Genomic DNA, 21,893 nt, shown 5'->3' on the forward strand with positions numbered 1-21,893 from the left:
AAGTGGGGGGCGGGGGAATAGGATAGGATAGGAAAGGAAAGAGAGAAAAGAGAAGAGAGAAGAGAGAGGAGAGGGGAGGGGAGGGTAGGGGAGGGGAGGGGAGGGGAGGGGAGGGGAGGGGAGAGGAGAGGAGAGGAGAGGAGAAGAGAAGAGAAGAGAAGAGAAGAGAAGAGAAGAGAAGAGAAGAGAACATAACATTCTCATTTGGGGCCTGCATAAACATGCTACCACTCATGAGAACCTCACTAAAAGTGCCTTTCGGTTTCTTGCTTCTCTAGCTTAGGGAGGTGTTATATGAACACAAGGTCCGTAGCAAATGTCTAATCCAGATGGTCACCAGCATACCTCAAGGCTGCCACTTTCTTTGGCCATAATCAGCACGTGCTTAAGGAATGCCGACTAAGCCCAACGTTTGTCCAGGCAGAACACAGGAGGCAAACCCACTGCCAAAAATAAAGATGCATTCCAAAGTCAAACATTAGTTACTTGCGGACGATGTACTGTTTTGTATCAGCCCTGCCAGGGCTTTGGCCCTCGCTCCTGTTCATCATGTTCACTCCCTCTGAATTTCCCAAAAGAGCTTCCTTACTACTTTACCAGAGGCATGAGCTCAAGGGCTTAGTAGCCAGCCTCACTCTTGCATCCAGGCCAAAAAGAGCTTCCAACAAGCATTTCAAGAAAAATCTAAATAGAGAGAAAGAAAAGATGATGCACTCAACATAAATTGAGCAAGTTGCTGTATCATTCAACTCAAATGGATCCTATCATTAATCCAAATTAATTAATCCAAATTAAATGTCTCCCGTGTTTGGGGCACCTGGGCAGCATCTGACTCTCTTTATTTCAGCTCAGGTCTTGGTCTCAGGGTCATGAGTTCAAGCCCTGCATTGGGCTCCACACGGGGCATGAGGCCTACTTTAAGAGAGAGAGAGAGACAGAGAGAAAGAGACAGACAGACAGATAGATAGATAAATGGCTCCTGTGAGCACACATTGACTTCCCACTGTCTTCAAGGCGCTAGACAGGGCTCAAGAAGCTTTGTTAACATTCAGTCAACTCCAGAAGCTGAAAACCACAAGCCCTGTCCAAGGCTTTGAAAAGAGAGCACTGTGTACCCATCTCCCAAACACACTTTTAGTTTAGTAGATCTACGTGACAGAGCCACGTCTCCTTCAGCTTAGAGAGAGAACCATCTGAGTGCAGAGCATAGGGATGAAAAGCCCCTCCAAGCACAGCTCCAGTGCCCTAACCACAAGGCCGAGTAACAGGGCTTTGTGTAGATAGATGGCGGTGCACGCATACCCCACGGCTGTGTGCAACTAAGTCACACAGCAGGCAACTTCACCGAAGTTTGGGATACGGAGCTGAGCTCAAACTCCACACCTGTAAGATCATTAATTAACCTGCAGTGGAGAACACACTTTGCCATGCTGGTGATAATGGAGGAAAGCAACACAGAGCCTTCTAGCGGTTCTCTGCTTCCTATGGTCAGCCAGAGTCAGGACCCTAATTAAAGAATGGCTCTTATCCGTCAGGCATACTTTGACTCAATCTTTTCAAGTTATCTCATCGCCCACTAGCCAAAAGAATCTGTTATTCTAACATTCAAGAATATACTTGTAGGGGCGCCTGGGTGGCTCAGCGAGTTCAGCGTCCAACTCTTGGTTTCAGCTCAGGTCATGATCTCATGGGATTTGTGAGATCGAGCCCCACGTTGGGCTCTGGGCTAACAGCACAAAGCGTGCTTGGGATTCTCTCTCTCTCTCTCTCTCTCAAAATAAATAAACATTAAAAAAAAAGAATGTAAATATTTAATGTAAATTTCATCCTAAGACTAAGCAGAATCTTTAACATTACTGCTGCCCAAAAGAATTTTGCTGGCTGAATTTATCCAAACGAACCAGGAGAAGATGAAGAAAAACCAATAAATATCCCACACACCAAAATGGAAAAAAAAAATTAATACCAAGCAACCAAAAGTAAACACGTATTTATCATAAACAGTTTTAAGTTACTTGGTTGACTTTTTAAAATCTTTTACAACGCTGAGGTTTGTTTGCCTTCCTTTTAAAAACCTTAGAACATGCACATAATGGTTTATATGTTTGAAGAGAGCAAATATTTGAGATGGAACTGCTTTAAAAAGCAGAGAGGGGGACCCACAAATAATTATTTTAAATCTCCAAACAGATGAAGAGAAAAAGGTATGCCGTTTATCAGCCAACCATACAACGTGGTCTGCAAATGCCACTTCTTCCCTGATCGTGCCATCGAAAATAGTCTCTTTCCCTGTGTGTCACTTGTCACCATTGGTCACGATATATGTCCAGGCTCCTCTCCACTAGACAAAGTGGCAGCTCCACGAAGTCAGGCACCGTGTTCACTCTATGCACTTGTATACGAATCATCCAGCATGGAGCCTGGCATTCATTCACGTGTCCACTTTATTCATTTATTGAGCTCAAATATTTACAAAGCTCCTACCATGGGCTAGACACCGTCCTGGGAACTAGCGGTACTTGTTACAAGAGAAAAAGACAAACAAGGTCTCTGCCAGCATTTGACGGTGGCAGGGGAGAAGGACAACAAAGAAGCAAACAAAAGGAACAAGTAATATTAGCTGACAGTTACGAAGTGTTTCTCATACGCCAGGCACTGCTTTACACGCCTTACATATTCAATTTCCCAAAGCCCTCTGAAATAGGTACTGGGCGGGGCTTTCCCAGTGACTTGCCCAAGGTCACCAGGCCAATAGGCAGAAACGCAAGAACCCTAACCTTAACTGCCTTGAATGTGGTTCCAAGCCACTAGGCACACTGCTGTGTGATCCGTTGCCGACTTGAATACCTGGTCTCCAAGCCCACGACCTGAACAACTACCGCGGTTTCCAACCCCTTGGATGGTCACAGCAAAAAAAAAAAAAAAAAGACGGAAGCCAGTGACAGAGACGTGGTGATTTGAGCGCTTTGCTATTTCACTCTGGTAAAGCTCTCACATCATGTACATTCTAAGGAGCCCCCACAGCCCTGGAAGATGACCTACCTGGCCCACTTCAAGAAAACCCAGTGCACACAGCCAGCACCGCTCAGTTACATGGCACAAAAGGCCAAGTGTGGAAGAGAGTTGGTGCCCACCACTCACGGATCTACACTTGAAAAAAAAGGGAACCTGTTTTTTTTTTTCAATCAACCTAACACTAATTGGAAAGTTTCACTAATATCCACCTGGGCCCTGGAGAGAACAAAAAAGGAAATAAAAGGCCCTGGAGAGAATTAAGAGAAAGAAACATAGATGGAGTTTTTCATGCACAGAGCAAAGCATGTCTAGGGGCAGAAAGACCTGGTTTAATTTTGATGTCTCCACTTATCAGCTCTGTGACCTGGAGTAAATCATTTAAATTGAACCTTGAGGGGCACCTGGGTGGCTCACTTGGTTAAGTGATCGGCTTCGGCTCAGGTCATGATCTCACAGTTTGTGGGTTCGAGTCCCGTGTCAGCACTGTGCTGATGGCTGGGAGCCTGGAGCCTGCTTCGGATTCTGTGTCTCCTCTCTCTGCCCCTCCCCCGCTTGTGCTCTGTCTGTCTCTCTCTCTCAAAAGTAAATAAATGTAAAAAAAAAAGAAAAAATTTTTAAAAATTGAGCCTTGGATTTCGGAGGCCATGATACCTAATTTTTAGCCTTAGTTTAAAAGTCACATGAACTGACTACCTTTTATGCCAGTCTCTGGTAAAGAAACAATAAACGTCACATTCTTTTCTTTCCACTACCTTCAAGGAGTTTGCCAGGAGTCAAGAGTAGGATGTGACCACTCAAGTCAAGTTGGATTTGAATCTCAATTTCTCCACTTAGTACCTGGACATTCCTCTCTGAGCCTCAATTTCCTAATCCGTCAGATAGGGAGAAAACATATACTTACCTCCTTGGGGACTGCTGGAAAAAAGCCACCTAATGTGCACAGCACACCAGACCCAATAAATAAAGCGATTATCATTCTTATTGTTCTGAATTGGGAAGAACAGACATGAAATTAAAGAATAACTGAGGGACCTGATCACTTAAACCACCTGGTTCAGACCCAAAGCCTGAAGCTCAGAGAAGATGGAGGTGAACGGGGAGCGTAGGAGGCTGGGATCGGGGACATCACAGAAGAGGCAGGAGCTGAGATTTGGGGATGACTGACAGGCACTGGAGTACTGGAGTTTTATTTTTTATTGTTTTGTTTTCTGTTTTATTTTACTTGGCAAATGCAGAGAGGAAAGCAAAGGTATGATCAAAGGCAAAGTGGGGCCACTTAACCCAGAACATATGGGGACACGACAGGAAAAGGCAGCTGGAGCCCCAGGGGTCCTTGAGGAGGGTGTGAGGAAAACCCAGTGGGACAAGAAGGGTGGCGCCAGAGTCCAGGACCCATCAGATCTGCCAGCAGGCGGCTGACCCTGGCTGGGCAGGCAGGAGAGAGCCACAGAAGGAGGCTGGGCAAGGGGTGTGCCGGTCACAGGTGTGATGTAGGAAGTCTGGAAGTGATATGCCACATGGTCTTCGTGCTACAGCTACAGCCAGGGAGTAGACAAAGTGCTCCCCTTTCTCCAGGAAAGGGCAGTCCTTTCTAAATGACAGTGTGCATGGTGGGAAAAGGGAATGCTTTACAGTCAGACAAATGAGATTCACACCCCGGCTCCCCCACGTCCCATGTGGGGATCTTGGGCAAGCTGCTTAATACCCACAAGCCTCAGTTTCTGTACTTGATGACATTTAAGGTACATGACACCAGAGGCGCCTGGGTGGCTCAGTCAGTTAAGCATCCAACTTCGGCTCAGGTCATGATCTCAGGATTCGTGGGTGTGAACCCCGCGTCAGGCTCTGTGCTGACAGCTCCGAGCCTGGAGCCTGCTTCGGATTCTGTGTCTCCCTCTCTCCCTGCCCCTCCCCCGCTTATACACAAGCACTCTCTCTCTCTCTCTCTCTCTCCAAAATAAATAAATGTTCAAAAAAAATTTTTTTAAATAAGGTAGATGACACCTATCATATAGGCTGGGGAGAAGAATGGGATCCTGTCTCCACAGTGTCTGGAACCCAAGAGACATACAACCAATGCTCTTGGGCCATGGACTTCATTAGCCGACATCAGCAGCCCAGTGGTCGTAGAAAACAACTCAGTATCAGTTTTGTCCATCAATAAAATAAAATGCCACTCATAAATAGAATTAGAATATTTTATAGTATGTCTATGCAGACAGTTAACAAGCTGTTCCAAAATAAAGAAAATGAAGATCAAAGAATCTGCCCACTACAATAGAAATATCAGTCTTCTAACAGTGAGGCATTGATTCGGCCATAAAGACCCAATTATTCTGTGTTTTAAAATAGCCCATCAACGGGAATACACAGCACGCAAAGAGCTAAAATACACATTGCAAATGGTCTACTTTGTAAGTTGAATAATGGGTCTACTTTACTAAGTTACAATTTACAAACAAAAAATGCCCCCATCTGCAAGGGTAGAGTTCCCGGAGTGCCGCCAAATGCACACACCTGGGTACTCCATATTACAATCAAGACACGGACTGTTTGCACCACACCTTGTACCTTCCCAGGTGATCACATCCCCACCCCCAGTCCCAGCGTCCTGCCGGCTCTCTGTCCTGTGTCTATTTCACTATCATCATTTAAATCATGCCCACATTTTCTGTAGACTCCTTTTACACACACTATATTTCAAACATTTTAAATGAGTACTGCGTTTTGCCCACTAAAATTAACAATGAATGCCAAACACCTTCCTGTGAGGGTTTCTTGGTGTGAAAGTTAAAAAGAGGAACCAGCCAAAGGACATACAGCCAAAGCATAGCAGTACGGGCAGTTGACAGAGATGGCCAGGATAAAATCTTCTGATTCTAGACCTGATCTAATCTGACAGTCACTGGGGAGGGGCGTGGAGGAGGGGCAGGGGGATGTGCAAGTCACTTCATTGGTCTCCTTTTCAGTTTATCCTTGAGAGATGGTGGGGCACCTGGGTGGCTCTGTTGGTTAAGCCTCCGACTCTTGATTTCGGCTCAGGTCATGATCTCACAGTTTGTGAGTTGGAGCCTCAAATCGGGTTCTGTGCTGACTGAGCAGTGCCTGCTTGGGATCCTCTCTCTCCCTCTCTTTCTGCCCTGCCTCTGCATGCTCTCTCTCTCTCTCCCTCCCACTCAAAAAATAATAAATAAACTTCGAGAGAGAGAGAGAGAGAGAGATGGTGTCTATGGTCCCGTATGAGTGGAGTGATCATAGGACTTAGCGTCCAAATCAGGAGCTGCTATCATCCATTAAGCCAGCGCAAGCGGTATAAACCAAGCTGGACTTAGCATGAGGCTACTTATGTGCACCCTGTAAGAGCACGTCTTATGATGTGTACAGTGACCAAATGCTCTCTTCCAAATTCAAAGTGTTGCAGATCACAAAGTGGTATGTTAGAAAGCCGACGTCTCTCATCCAAAACTCATGAGGCTCATCAAGCAACCTACCGTGTGGAAGTGAGAGGTTACAAACAAGGCAGCCAGAGGAGAGAAGGGGCCTGAGACACTGACACACTAGAGAGCACAACGCATCCCACACAATGAAACGAAACAACCACCGTAGAAAGACGCAGGCTGCCTGATTATGCAACCACTTAGCTGGGGTACCCTCTCTTTGTCATCCCCTCTCTAAGAGGCAGACACTGGGGGCTCTATCAGGGCATATTACCTCAGATCTCCCACTGTGCAAATTTCATATTGAGATACCAAGTCCTCATTAAGATATCAGGACTCTGGGGGTGGGAGGGGTGCAGAAGCAAGCCTGTACAACCACCAACTGAATTTCATAAACCAGATCAGACTTAGGCACCTTAGCAAGCACAAAGTTATAGCTTCCTTTAAAGTACTGCATAGATACAGGAAAGCATTAATTGTAAATATCTGAACAAACCACAGCCAGCGTTTATTGCAAGACTACAGCCACAGGAATGAATAGCACAACTAAAGCTAACTTTCATTTATCCAGGCTTTCTAAAGGCCAGAAAAACACATATAATTGCCTAAAATTGCATGCAGAGATTATCACCCACACCTCCGAGGGAGCTGTACAAAGAGAGGTCTATCTGCCTTCAACTGAACAATCAGATTCCTTTGACTTAGATCAATTTGCATCAACTCAAAAAATTTTGGTTATTTAGCCATAAACCATGCTGCCATTTTAGCCAAAATGGGCTGCTGTTCAATCCCATTTATAAGATTGCAAAAGCAATTAATTAGTGTACTGAAGGATCTGTAGGACAAAGTAATACGCATTTTTAGAAACCAAATCAATGATTACTACCTAATAAAACTTTTAGAATATAAACACTTGTGTTACACAGGGAATGTTCTAGAAAGTAAACTATTTGCTCACTCACCCAATGGCTCTTCATTCATTTCTCATAGTAGGGAAAAAAAATCTAGTAATGTTTAAATGGGTTGTTCAATTAGGTCACGTGTTATATACAGCCTAACAAAATTTTATACCAAAACTAAACACCCTAATGTGTATTTACATTTCTAAACAACAGAAACCTTGGAGAATTTTTGAAACTAGTAATTGTTGCTTCTTTAAAATGCAGTTCTCAGAATGGAGCTGATAACTGGCCATTACGCACAGGTGAGGATTAGAACTCACCGCACCTGTACCTGTGTCCCCCACACCCGCTTTCAGACTAGTGGGAGAAAGAAAGTAGTCCAGAATCTGAGTCCAGCTCAAGCTCCGTTATCTGAGTCACCCCAGGGACTGCCTGTCAAAATGCTATGGCCTTGATTCTCATGACAAAATCCCCTCCTGTAGTCTGTTCCTCCAGTTGTACATATTCAGTGACACCGTAACAGAGCCTGGCAAGAGACTCCAGAACTTTCCACAAGAGTTCAGACTCCGGTTCTGCTCTGTCTTTACTGGATCTACAAACCTACCATAAGCTTGCCTAACTGACCCATTTCCTTCTCGGCAACAAGGACAGTACCTACCTTGCAAGCTGGTCGTGAAGACTGAAGAAATATTCCTAAGGAACCTGGATCCAGAGGACATCCCCCTTTCAGTTCCATTACCAGTAACTTCAGGATGATATTGAACCTATCACAAGCCTTTTAAAGAATTAATACCTGAATAAAGTTCAAAATAAATGCCGGATGCCAGGAAAACAGTGAGAAAAGAACAGATACCTTTAAGCATTGAAGTCTATATATCCATTCTTAAAGCTTTGCCTCCTCATAGACATCTCTCACATCTTATAGAAGAATTAATTGCTAAACATCCTCAGAGCAGTTGCCAAAATGCAAAAAGATTCACAAATTGTTTTTGCCAAGAGCATAAAAAGTTATCTATTTTAATCTAGAAAGCTTTTATTTATTTATTCATTTACTTATTTGTCTAGAAGGCTTTTAAATATTTTCTAGAGAGCTTTTACTTTTTTTAACTTTTTTTAATGTCTATTTTTGAGAAAGAGACAGACAGAGCGCAAGTGGGGGAGGGGCAGAGAGTGAGGGAGACAGAATCCTAAGCAGGCTCCAGGCTCTGAGCTGTCAGCACAGAGCCCAACCAGGGCTCAAACCCACAAACCGTGACATCATGAGCTGAGCTAAAGTCAGACGCTTAACAGACTTAGCCACCCAGGTGCCCCATCTGGAAAACTCTTAAATCAGTGTCAGGACTCTTGCACAGGGCAGAGAGCTGCAAGGCAAGCCCTCCTCTGAGGCCTCACCCACTCCTTCCCCCCCTCCAATCCTGAGGCCAAAAACCAGTCTTGGTCCCCAGACTCTTGGCCTCGTCTTGGTCCCCAGACTCCTGGCCTGAATACATAGTGTGGCACTGGAACACACTTCCCCATCCTTTACTGGGAAGATCCTGGACTCATTCTTCTCATCAGCCTGGTCCCCCACAGGATTTCTCTGTCCTGATAAAATCAAATCAGACCTAAGAACGCTGTTATATTGCTAGCTGAATAGAAATCACATAAAAACTCAGAAGACCTTGTCTTGGCTCAACCGCCCTATAGCAACATAACCCAAGGAAAACCATTTCACCCTCTAATCTGGGTTTCCTCACTACATAGAATTTGGCTCTATGTAGAGCTGGAATAATAAATCCCACCTACTCCACCATCTTCCAAAGACTGCCAAAGAGTATCAGTAATGTTTACACACAGTGAAAGCACGTATACTCAAGCATTCTGGATATTAAAATCATTTTATAATGTCACAAAATTTCCAGGAGTTTAGGTTTTGTGTGCTTTAAAAAATTGAATCTCAGGGCGCTTGGGTGGCTCAGTTGGTTAAGCGTCCAACTTTGGCTCAGGTCATGACCTTGAGGTCCATGGGTTCGAAGCCCCATGTTGAACTCTGTGCTGACAGCTCAGAGCCTGGAGCCTGCTTCGGATTCTGTGTCTCCGTCTCTCTCTGCCCCTCTCCTGCTTTTGTGCTCTCTCTCTCTCAAAAAAAATAAATAAATGACCATTTTTTTTAAAAACCTGAATATCTTTTCTAAAGATAATAGAGTATAAAAATAATGGCAAAGGTCAATGCCAGGCACTGAACTAAGCACTTTACATGTATATTCGTTTACTTACTCCTCACGATAATTCTGTGATTGTTATCCCTCATTTTATGCTGAAGAAATGGAGTCAAGGGAGGTTAAATACTCGCCACGTCCTGGTGGAGCTAGGACTAAGACCCAGCCACAGTGTGCTCTTAGCCCGTATGCTAATAATATGCCAACAACTTCCAACTATTTATTTTACTGAAGAAAACGGTCCTGCACCTTCCCTCAAGAACTGCCACAGCCCTGAGGGGTAAAGAGCATTTTCACTTCCAACAAATCACAAACCTGAAGTTCAGTGAGATTCAGGAACTTGCTTCAAAATTCTAAACTTAATAAATTGAGAAGATAATACATAAAAAACATAAAAATTTTGGAGAGAAGTATTAAAAAAAATTTTTTTAATGTTTATTTTTGAGAGAGAGACAGAAACAGAGTACAAGCCAGGGAGGGGCAGAGAGAGAGAGAGAGGGAAACACAGAATCTGAAGCAGGCTTCAGGCTCTGAGCTGTCAGCACAGAGCCCGATGCGGGGCTCGAACTCACGAACCGAACCGTGAGATCGTGACCTAAGCCAAAGTCAGAGGCTTAACTGACTGAGCCACCCAGGCACCCCTGGGAGAGAAGTGTTTAAATTCCTGCCGGGCCAGCCCCTCCCTTGTGGAGTCCCAGAGCAGACACTCTGACTTGGGCCAACCGTAGCTCCCCATACCGGTGGGAAGGAGCACCCACGGACCCAGGGACCTGGAGGAGGGGAGGGAAACCTTCTGGCACTCAGTCGGAAAGGATAAAAGGAGAAGGAATTATCCCCATGAGCAGGGGGCTTCATTCACAGCCTGATGCCAAGATCTCCAGATTCACAATTTCATGTCACAACTAACGCCGCGTTTTTCCAAAGAAACAATGAGAAACCACCATTAATATGAAGGCCCATCGCTGCCAGGGTTAAATAGACGGTTGGCGGGAGAACCAAACCACCACTTACTGCTTTATTTCCACAGGAAAATGTATTCCAAGAAAAACACTGCAATGAAAGACCGCCGCGGGCCTCCAGTTTGTAGGCCGGGGACTGTCCAACACGCCTTTCAGTATTTGGAATCCCATCTACCTGGGGCCCATGCATGCCCCCCAAACCACATGCAGTAAAATCCTGAACTAACATATTTCATCTTTAACCACTATTAGTTATATATCTTATTCTCCCTGGTTTTAAACCATACGTTATTAAAGATTTCACAGTAGTTTTTGGTCTTTTAGCGATCGTCCATGTGGCGGGTCCAGAAAAGTGTGACCTGAGAATTCTATGAAGGGTAGGAGTTCTTCCATCTATGCCGGGGTAGCCTCCTGGCTCCACAGAAACAGCTCTTTGGTGTCAGGCTGTGAGACTCTGCCTTGGTTCAGGAGCCTACCCACTGCCCTCCTGTGTGACCTTGGGCCTCAGTGTCCTCAGTCATTGAAGGAGGGAGAGATGTGAATGGACGTTTTCCAGATAACTAAACTCCCTCTTCAAGCCACAGTCATCAAGAAAGGCATTTCAGAAGCAGATGAACGGGAACCAGACACAGGAGGTCAGGAGGAATCCAGATAACAGCTAGAAGAGTTAGGGAGTTCCTACTATAGTTAGAACACTTAGCAAGAATTAAATGAGGCCATACCTAGAGTACACATATTTAACACATAGGTTTACATATAAAGCACTAGGATCAACATCTGGCACAGAGAAAGCACTTGATAATGTTCTGGTATCCATATAATTATTGTCCTCACAATAGCTCTACTAAATACATATTATTCCCATTCTGCCGGTGAGGGCACCGATGCTCAGGGTTTAAGCTATCTGGTCAGATCCGAGATGATGGATTAAAAGTACAGGGACTAAAAGTGGGCCATGAGCAGGAACGAGGAGATAGAACAGTCCACTGATGTAGATCTAGCACTTTCTGTGATAGGCATGGAGGGCACATATAAAAATAAAGGAAAGAAAAAAAAAAACCCTGCCTAGCCAGACCTTCCAGGCCAATAAAGGCAGAGAAACCACTTAAACATGGGAAAAGTACCAAAGGAAGCAGGTAATAATTAGCCAAAAATGCCATAAGGAAATACTGCAAAGGCGCCTTGGGGTCATGAATGATTCAGGGCTCAGATCTGCAAGGAGGGCTGGCGGGGAGACTGTGGAGCCTGGGGAAGGCCTGGGGATCTGCCGAAATGAGAGTGGGAGAAAGAGAATCCTACAGGGCGGGCAGGAGGGGCAAGTGAGGGAAATGGCCTGGAAAAGCTAAATGAAGGCCATGTAGAGGAAAGTCAAGTCAGACAGTCTGCAGCTGACGCCCTTCTCTAACTTGTCACTGTTCCCTGCAGAGATAACGTGAGTCAAATCAGCTACGCTGATGGAACCAGGTCAGACATACTGATGTCACTCCTAACACTGAATGGCATGAACATCAAAAACACAAAAGGATATTAGAGGAATACGCTGTGTAGCAAAACACCATGTCTTGCACTGCAGGGGTCAGCTGTCAAAAGCAAGGCCACCGAAGAAACCAGAGGATTAAAAAACTTAAGATGGGGTCGTTTCCTGCCCATGCAGGGACAACAGTGAAGAGGAAACTCAAGACTCACTGAGCTGAGAGGTCATGGCCCTATTCATCTCTCAAGGTCTTATGACCCCCCTCCAGCAAAAAGATTGAGGAAACACAGCCCAAGGAAGAAAAGCAAGCATCAAGGAAGATTCCAAACCCACAGAGCCTGATCCTGGTAACCAAAATGCCCTGGAAGGGTCTTGGGAACTGTAAACGGACAGCATATAAACAGAAGAGCAGCAATTTCTCATCACAGAAAAATATATTATATTTGTCATGTAAATCAAATATCATTCTTCTCTACTTCGTTTTTGTTTCCCCTTACCTATATCCTCCTTGGTGGCCGATAAAGGAGGATACGGTTGGGAAAAACTATGAACACAGACAGCAGTCTGATTATAAAAGCATTTCTCCTCTATTGCATTGCTGGAGTATGCAAGAGAAACCAAATTCTCACAGTTCGTCAACTTTCTGTTCATGTAAACAATCTCACTTTATTTCTGAATTACTTTGTGGGAACAGATGGTTTCCAAATGCATGACTTCTTACTACAGTATATGGAAGCAATACTACCGAACTCTTAAATTAAGATGAAAACACAGGCATGCTTCCAGCTTGTCTATATTGGTAGACCTAGTTTTCCCAAACTAAGGCTTATGTGGAATTCTGACCTTTTTTTTTTGTTTTTGCTGATTTTTTTCTTTGGGTTGAACAATTCCCATCTTATAGAAAAAAAAACAAAAACAAAAACAAAAAACCTGTCTGAAATATCACAGCAACTGCAAATTTTGGAATTCTGGTGGGAAAAAAAACCAAAAAACCAGGAGTATCTGTAACAGAAGCCTCTAGACTTCCTCCTACAGGTTACATATAAATAAAGGCATCAGGTATGTAAATATATAGTTGGGTTTTATGCCTTATATCCTTAAACGTTTTATGATAGATTATAATATTATAATTTGAAATAATCACTGCAATTAACACCAAATTGCCTTAATCCTTAACAACTGACTCAGTCACTGGAAGAGTTCACAAATTAGTGGCATTACCAGATCTAAGCCCAGGGCAGTTTCTCCTGATGTATCTCTCAGGCAGAAGACTCCTTTTCCAAAATACGAAACCAAATCTGGAAAGGAGTGTCACAAACAGGTTTCTGTGAGGCTTACACAAGAGTTCAAGTTATGTGGCCTGACTGGTGAACCCACTGCCAGGGACAGTAAGTTGAGTTAATAGCATTTCTGTTATTTCTGGAAAAACATAATCGGTGCAGCACCTGGAGGGGTGGGGGTGACTTTTGGAGAGAACTGAGTAAGAGAAAGTAAATGCTGCCCCTCTAAACACAAAATAGCTATCTATCTATCTATCTATCTATCTATCTATCTATCTTTCTATCTATCATCCATCTACCACCTATCTATACCTTTATGTATATTTATTTTGCATATTTTTATATTTCTGTATATTTATACAGAAAAATAGACATAAAGGGAAACGTAGGCAAGTACACACAAAGAGGGGGAAAAAGTTATGTTTAAAAACAAGCAATGACGAAGCTAAGTATCAGGACAGAAAAAGTCTTTGGACACCCCAGAAGGACAAGAGTAAAAGGAAATTGACCTCTGAACTGATCAACACTAACACGGACTTCAAAAGGCCTTTACCCTTGAAATGCTTACCACAAAAGAATGTCTAAACCACAGCATGAAAAAATTGAAGTTTGCCATAGAACTCAAAAAAAAAAACAAAAAAAAACTTTTAGTCAATAATTTGAGTAAAAACTTTTAAGTGGTGAGGTGCCCAATTTTGGCCTAATGACCTATACTCACCAAAAATCAAATAAGATGTCGCCGTGATGGACAAACAATCCAGTGGGATCATTTCAGTGATGAAGGTCAAACCCTGGGCCATTTCTTCATAAAGTGGCACAGACCAAAAATTCCCGGAGGTTGTGTGGCCTATAATCGTACGCTATTCTTCTAGAAACTTGTAGTGTGCTCCTGTCTCTTCAATAAAGAGCAGCTTCTAAGGCAAGCACTGAGAATAGCAACGTGTTTGTGGAGACCGTCTCTGCCACACAGAGACACACGTAAGAGCACATAGGGATGGGATTCGAAGCCGCCATATACGTGAAGTTCTGGATGTCCTAAAAGCTTTCACCATTAGAAGCCCTCTACGCCTTAACAAGGAAGGAACTGATCAACAGAAGACAACATACTGTGAAGGAAAGGCTGTGAATGATCATTTATGATTGGAGAAGTATTTGGAATACGTGTAGTAAGTACAGACATTTATATGAAAGTGACTACCACAACAAATGGCAGCTACGGCAATAATAAATCCAATACAACAGCAGAAAAACAATGTGAAACCAGATGTAACTATCAAAGCAGGTACGTTTTAAGAAGACACATGAGGGGCGCCTGGGTGGCTCAGTCGGTTGAGCGTCCAACTTCGGCTCAGGTCACGATCTCGCGGTCCGTGAGTTCGAGCCCCGCGTCGGGCTCTGGGCTGACAGCTCAGAGCCTGGAGCCTGCTTCCGATTCTGTGTCTCCCTCTCTCTCTGCCCCTCCCCCATTCATGCTCTGTCTCTCTCTGTCTCAAAAATAAATAAATGTTAAAAAAAAATTAAAAAAAAAAAAAGAAGACACATGATTTCCAAAGTTTCATCACGCATGTAATGAAAAGTCTTTGTGGCCCAATTTATGGAACAGAGCGTGTTCTTGAGAATACATAGATTGCTGTATCAAGTCCCGTGTGAATTCCAGTGACTAAGAGAGCACTGATATCCCAAGGATTTGGTTGCTGGAGGATGGGAGTGGGGGTGTTAGCATTCAGCAGATAAGCCTGCCCACAGATCTCAGAGAAGAGTCTCTGAGTCCGTACAGACATTTCAGAGAGCTAGCTCACACAGACTAGGGTGTTAGTCCCGCAGGCTGACAAATCCCAGGCCTCAGCCATCTCCAGAGTCCTCAAATAAAAGGTCCTAAGAACCCTGCTCTCTGTTAAATCATTACATGGTGACAGTGGGGAGGGAGGACATGACCAGAGGCACAGGCTTAAATGCTCTCTCCTTCTGTTTTATGCACAGATCTTAGAGCATCAGGTTCTCACTCCCCATCACAGAAACATCTTTTCGACCGCAGAAAGCTCATGGGCACTTCTATCCAAAACCAATCCATCCTACAAAACCTCACCCAAACCCTGCCTCTGCTCTGAAAGTCTTTCCAAACCAGCCTAACTGGAAAAACCTTTTCTTCTGAATTTCACAGACAACGTCTATCTATGCTATTCAGCATCTCGCTTTGATCCGCTTTGAGGCTCCGGCAACTTCCTGAACTATTACCTAACTTCTCATGCATTCCTGTCTTGTCTTCACCTTGCAATCTCCTACACATTCCGCATGGGCACATACAGGACACAGAGAGTCATTTTTTTATGCCAGACTTCTATATTCCTGCCTGAGTAGGCTCTCCATTTCCCGTCCGGTGTTTCCTGCTTCCAAATGCCTCGAAAAGATACTGCTGTGATATACTCCGCCCTCTCCTTAATGACACCAGTTTTTACCAACTGTCTGTCCATCAAGTCCAAGGGCTTGCTTTTTATTTTCTAGCACCTCCTGCAATCGATCTGAGACAGACACGTTCTTTTCTTACTCCTCTTTTCAATTCGCGTTTTCTCAGTCATATTCCACACCATCTTGAACTTCTCATCCCAAAATGACACACTTAATAAATCAGCATTGGGGGAAAAACGTTCACTTTCCTGATGCACGTATCTGTGTCCTTTTTTATCAGTCCCAGTTCTGTGCTTCAGTCTGTATTACCCATCACCCTTTGTGCTCTTACTGTTGCAAACCACCTCAAGTCACCTTAAATCAACGCAGCATGACTATTTCTAAGACAGGGATACTATATTTATACTGTAAATCTTCCTACTCATTCTGCAAAATCAATGTCCTCATTTCTCTCCCGATCCCCCTCCAGATAGAACGGGGACTCCATTATGAAGGGACACACGGATTCTCTGATGGTCACGGCTGTATCCCTGGTGCCTGGAACAGCGCCTGACCCTTAGAGGTGCTTGGTAGGTACCTGGGGAATGAATGTTGGCTGAATGAACCTCCAAACAGCCTCCGGGATTCTGCTCCTTCCACCTCTTCTCTGCTTCAGAGGAAAATGGTCAAGAACATCAATGCCAAAGTGAAACCATCAGGGTCTAATCACTGGCTCACCATCTAACCAGGGGTATGATCTTGAGCACAGTACCTGACATCTCTCAATCGCAATCTCCCCAGCTGGAAATGAGGATACGAGCAGGATTCCAGTGAGGACTGAGCAGGATAGTGCAGATAAAGGACTCGGCACACGGCAAAGCCGAGCGCTAATCGCGGCTCTTCGGTTCACACTTCTCCCGTTCAGCCAATGTCACCTCTGCCACCACACCTGCACAGCTGAGCCTTTCTCTTTCTCACCTGCAGAAAGACTAACTTCTGACAACAAAACTATTCTGACTCAAATATGAGTAAATCAATAGGCTCAAAGTGAGGGCTTGGGAGTTTTTTTTCCCCTGTGAAAAATACGTAGGCACTTTAGTGACAGAGCTTAGATACCTATCTACTCAGTGGCCCAGGGCCTCTATGTTTCTGCACTTATATCTCAGTTTCCAACTCCGTTCAGGTTGGCTACATTGCCCCAGAGTGCAGTTCTGCATACGGGGCTGCCAGAAGAGGTACTTTTACAAGGAGTAAACCAAATGGCCTGTATTACACAACCCAACAGTGAGAAAAGGCTTTCTGTGTCACTCCCTGTTTTACAAAACTTATGAGAAGGTACACTTTACAGCTTGGGTCTTTAAGAATCTTCATGTGCCATTCTGATTTCAAGAGCTGTTCTGAAAAGTAAATATTAACCCAGGAAAAACCACTTTCTTTATCATACGCATTACTCCTCTTACTCGGCACTCTGCTAGAACACCGTGCAAACCGGGGGTGACTTTAACTCTTGCTTTATTTTGATTTTTGCTTTTCCAAATAAAGAACAGTGACCAGTAAATATTTCTTTAGAACAAAGGGCAGAATGCATTTGGTTCACAGCCAGCTGTTGACCTAAGGCAAAGATGTTTTGCCAGAAGCAACCCCTGAATACACCGGGGTACTCAAATTTCACCTGAAATGGCTGGCTACCTTAAATACGCTTTATCTTTTCTGGGATATCCGAAGTTTCTACAAACTTTGGTGACATTCCCTGGCCCATAACTAACGTTGCATTTTTTGTTGTTGTTGCTGTTGGGAAATTAACGTTAAGACTCTGAGTCTTAACTAGAGTTTTCTGAGCATTAAACATGCAAGGGAGGGTCATAATTAAAAACTGGCAAAGCTCACAACCCAAGTTCACCACAAGCAAAAACAGAGAGGAGAACAGGAATGCTGTTGAGCATTTACCTCACATGGCAAGGTCTTAACTGAACAAGATGGTCCCTGCTTTTAAAAGCATGGGTCTCAAAGAAATGCCAACTCAGCAGACACATCACGTTCATTCAGCTTTGGGAGTAACCGTCTGCATAACTAAAGCCGGGGAGCAACTTTGAAGCCCCCCTACTGAAGGTACAAACATATATTATTGGTCATGCCAGCTCCATATCCAGTCCTTCCCGATAGTCTCTGGTATACTGTACTATAGCAAAAGGGAAGTAGAACTTAACAGATTTTTTTTAAGTTAATGATTCAGGCAATTCTTGGAATAACTTCCACTTGAGAAAAATGTAACCAAGAGGTCCCATCAAAAGACTCCCCAGCTGCTGACAGCTCAACTCTGGAAATTCCCTCCCAAATCACAAAGCGTAATGACCCTCAAGAGCCTTTTCTGCCTCCAGCGAACTTGGAATTCTTTCTAAATATTCATTAGGACGCTCAATAAATGTTTACTGAATTGAAGTCAAAAACAAAAAGCAAGCACTGGAAACGTAAGCTCCTAAAGCCTTGCTCCCTCGCCCAGCCCCCGCTTCCCCCACGAGAGAAAACTGGGAGATCTGGAGCTGAGAGTTGAGCCAACCAGTATCCGAGGGGTCTGACACTCGGCCCAGGAGGTGATGACAGCCAGGAGGGGTGGGCAGTGGTTCCAAAATGGGGCACCCACTGCGCTGGGAAATGTTGGGCGCTTGCCAAGATACAAAGCCTCCCCGGGGAAGCTGAACCGGATGGTCGGAAACCAAGGCCCGAATCGAGTTCCACCACCCTCCTTCCTGTTTATAGATCCCGCTCCAGTGACTCCAGCTACCAAAGAGAAAGCAGACGTCTCAGAAATATGTCAATACATGACATAACTTGAAAAGAGCTGGCTGCTCATTGGCGCGAGTTACAACTTGTCGGGCTCACACAGGAAAACCGGCTCACTTTAATTACTTTTCTTTTAATATGCCTTGCCGTCCCGTCCCGGGCCCCCGCAAAGATCCGGTTACTGGGAACTAGGGGGCCTCGGCGGGGCGACCAAACGGTGTGGGCGGTTAGCTAGGGGCAAGGAACGCGGGAGCCCAGCCGACCGCCGGCGCAGTGGCTGCCCCTTCCGAGTCGCGACAACCGGCTGCGGCTCTTCCCTCGCACAGGCGCAGAAACAGGAAGCCTGGCACCTCCTCGCAGTCTGCACCAAGTCGCCCGGCCGCTCGCTGATGTCGCGAGGGGGCCTAGCGGCACCGCGCCGCTGCCCTGGGGTTGGCCCCGGGAGCGCCACCTTTGTCTGGGTTTTCCCGTCCGACCGGCGACGCCGGGACGCAAGGAGCGCTTGCCCAGGTCGGAAGCGCGGACGCGGCGCTCGGCTTCCCCGGCCCGGGGCGGGGGCCCGGGAAGCCGACGCGGCCGCCCCAAACCTCCCGTTTCCACGGCGCGCTCGCGGCGCACCCGCCAGTGCCTGCCCGGCCGCCACTGCCCCGGCGCGGCCGCCGCGGGGTGCGGAGCCGGGGACCCGCGCGCTCTCGGGCGCCGCCGCGACCAGGCGCACCCCGGCTCTCCCGGCGCCGCGCCGCAGGCCGCCCGGCGAGGCGGTGGCCACCGTGCCCTCGGCCGGGCCCACCTCTCCGGCGCCCACGCGTGCCCCTTACCCGGGAGAGCACCGGCCAGAGGACCCCCAGCGAGGCCACATCTCAGACTGGCCGCCGCGGGGGGATGGCGCGACAGCCCGTCACCACACCCCCTGCCTGCCCCTCGCCCCTTTCTCACCTGCCTGCACCGTGTCCGAGAGGTCGTGACCGGGGGCCGCGGTCCGGGGAAATTCCTTCAATTTCCTGGCGCTGAGGTTCAACCCCCCGGAATTGGCCGCTTCCTCCAGCGCGCGCTCCAGCCCCCGGTTCAAGGGCAGGTTGAAGCCCCCGCTGCCGCCGCCGCCGCCTCCCCCGACCCCGCTGTTGGCTCCCGTTCCTCCGTGGTGCTGATGGTGGGGATGGTGGTGGGGATGATGATGTGGGTGCAGAGGAGCCACCGAGAGGGCAGGGACGAAAGGTTGGGGTTCGCTTCCCGGCGTCGCCATCTTCTCCCGGGCCCCCCCACCCCGCCCCGCCGCTCCTGCGGGGGGGGTCACAGCGCTCCCCCGGGAGGGGGAGACGGCAGCGCGGGCCGAGTCCCTGCAGTGCCCCACCGAAAGATCGTGGAAGAGGGGAGGAGGGTGTGGCAGGCGCGCCGAACGGGGGCAGTCGGGGAGGCGGCAGTGGCAGCTCGGTCTCGAAGGTTTCCTGTCCCCGGGAAGCTAAGGACTGCGGCGGCGGCGGCGGCGGCGGCGGCGGCAGGCAGCGCGCATGTGTCTCCTCCCGCCCTTGCTCCCTCCTCTCCGCGGCTCTCCCCTCCTCCGCCGCGCCGCGCCGCGCCGCCCGCTCTCTCCTCCTCCTTCCCCAAGCTGTCAGTCCAGCCCGGAGCCTTCCTCCGCTCGGAGCCCGGCCGGCCCCCGCGGCTTCGCTGCGCTCCGCCCGGCAATGCGGGTGCGTCAGGGGGGCCGGACCCCTGCAGCGGGTCACCTTGGTTTAGACGCCGAAGGCCCCTGGGGTTCTTTTCGCTGCCCAGGGTATCTTGGGAGACCGGAGGTTTTAGGAAGTCTCAGAAGACGCCAGCGAGGCAATAAATGGGGTTTGAAATACAGTGAGATCATGGGGAGGTGAAAGGTTATGATCTCAAATTTGCGAACTACTCTGCCTCTCTGACCCGAAGTTCCCCGACAGGCAGTTTTTCACTGTACGGTCAGACCAACAGTCTACCCCTGCTCCTGGCATCGGAGCACCTACAAGGAACCAACGGTGGTCTAAGTAGTTTACAAATTAATCTCGTTAATCCAGGGATCCCATGAGCGGAAAAATTGTTTCCCAGACCACAGAGGAAGTTAAGAAACTTGTCTAAGGCCACCCGTGCAGTCAGAGGCGGAGCTGGATACGAACTTGCAACCCTTGGACTGTAGGGTTGGCCTCCTTCCTATGTACTCCCAGGCTGGAGAAGAGACAAGAGTAGGGTAGGTTTTCTGAGCGATGGGGGAAAACTACAGACACAGAAAGGAAGGAAAGACTTTCAAAGTGAGGGCAGTTTTTATGGCAGACAGAATCCATTGTCACAGGAGGGCTGACTAGGGCTGACTGAGCCCCAGAGTTGGATGGTGCAGGGAAAGGTAAGAAACCAGTGCCCCCAACTAGCCAGTAACTCAGCACATTTTGAGCCTGTTCACAGGTGCCGTCAAAGTGTCCTCGTGACGCTTCTTGCTGCCTCCAAAGGACATGGGGACTGACATGTACAAATTCACCTTCTGCCCAGACCAAGGCTAACACACCAGTGGGGACAGAACATCTGACACCTTAGGGCGGACCCGGTGAAGACTGATAAAGCCCCACTCCTTTCCGGAGTTTCAAGTCTAGCTCTCTGGGGCCTTTATTTGCGCGAGATAACCAAGTCTTGATGGTCCCTATAAGCGACTTGGCTAGGAGAGGTGAGAATACATGTACAAAAATACTACAACCTGGCGGATAGGTGAGCCCATTTTTTAAATGGTAGTTCGGAAAGATGATGGCCTAGATAACAGGCTGGAACTTGTGACTTCATGTACTCGGCATTAAAGTACGACATGATCTATGTCACTTGCATTGACTGCATGCACAGTCGACCCTTAAATCCTACAGGATTCTAGGTGGAGTCAAATATTCTTATCTCATCGGGGGAGACAAGCGCCACCTGCTGGTTTCCTCCCCCAACTTCCTCTCTCACCACCTCTTTTTTTCCCCTCAACCTCCTTCCTAGACGTTTAAAAACCAGGCTTGAAAATAATAATAATAATAAATGTATAAAAGAACACTTACATCACTTCTAAAAACTGACCTACCTTCCCCTTTCTTCATGGTCTTTCCCCAATAGATGAGTGAGAAACAGACACAGAAAAAATTTTCAATTAATACCTTCAGCTGAGACCAGGTGGTAAGGCTGTGTGATTAGTATGCAAGGTATGAGTGAGGACATCCAGCAAATTGCAAATTTAGTTCAGACCACAAATTGTGGGGATGCACCATATAGAGCATCATTTGTTGTTGTTGTTGTTTTTAAGACCGCAGATTCTTTTTTAGAGGAAATGATAGAATACGAATTCAGGATTTGTTTTTTAACAAGTGATGGATCCTCATGTTAGGTTCACCAAGTTATTATAGTTTGCTTTTTCTTCTACAGATTACTGAAGTGTAAACCCCTTAGGGGAGGGACCCATTCTTCTTTGTAATTCCCACC

At 46.6% G+C, this 21,893-nt stretch overlaps 1 protein-coding gene across 4 annotated transcripts in view; it reads right to left on the reverse strand.

Moving 5' to 3' along the window:
* The window catches only part of LRCH1 (leucine rich repeats and calponin homology domain containing 1), a 201,008-nt gene extending 181,052 nt beyond the window's left edge, over positions 1 to 19,956 (reverse strand). For 2 of the 4 annotated variants that reach the window (XM_047871063.1, XM_047870895.1), the window contains exon 1: positions 19,368 to 19,956. In XM_047871063.1, coding sequence (XP_047727019.1) covers positions 19,368 to 19,674 — 307 coding nt within the window. In that variant the 5' untranslated portion in view covers positions 19,675 to 19,956. The remainder of the gene's footprint in view (positions 1 to 19,367) is intronic. The other 2 variants (XM_047870810.1, XM_047870983.1) reach the window with 2 other exon arrangements.
* Positions 19,957 to 21,893: the final 1,937 nt, after the last annotated feature.

The sequence above is a fragment of the Prionailurus viverrinus genome, chromosome A1 (assembly GCF_022837055.1).
Source record: "Prionailurus viverrinus isolate Anna chromosome A1, UM_Priviv_1.0, whole genome shotgun sequence".
NCBI classification, from domain to species: domain Eukaryota; kingdom Metazoa; phylum Chordata; class Mammalia; order Carnivora; family Felidae; genus Prionailurus; species Prionailurus viverrinus.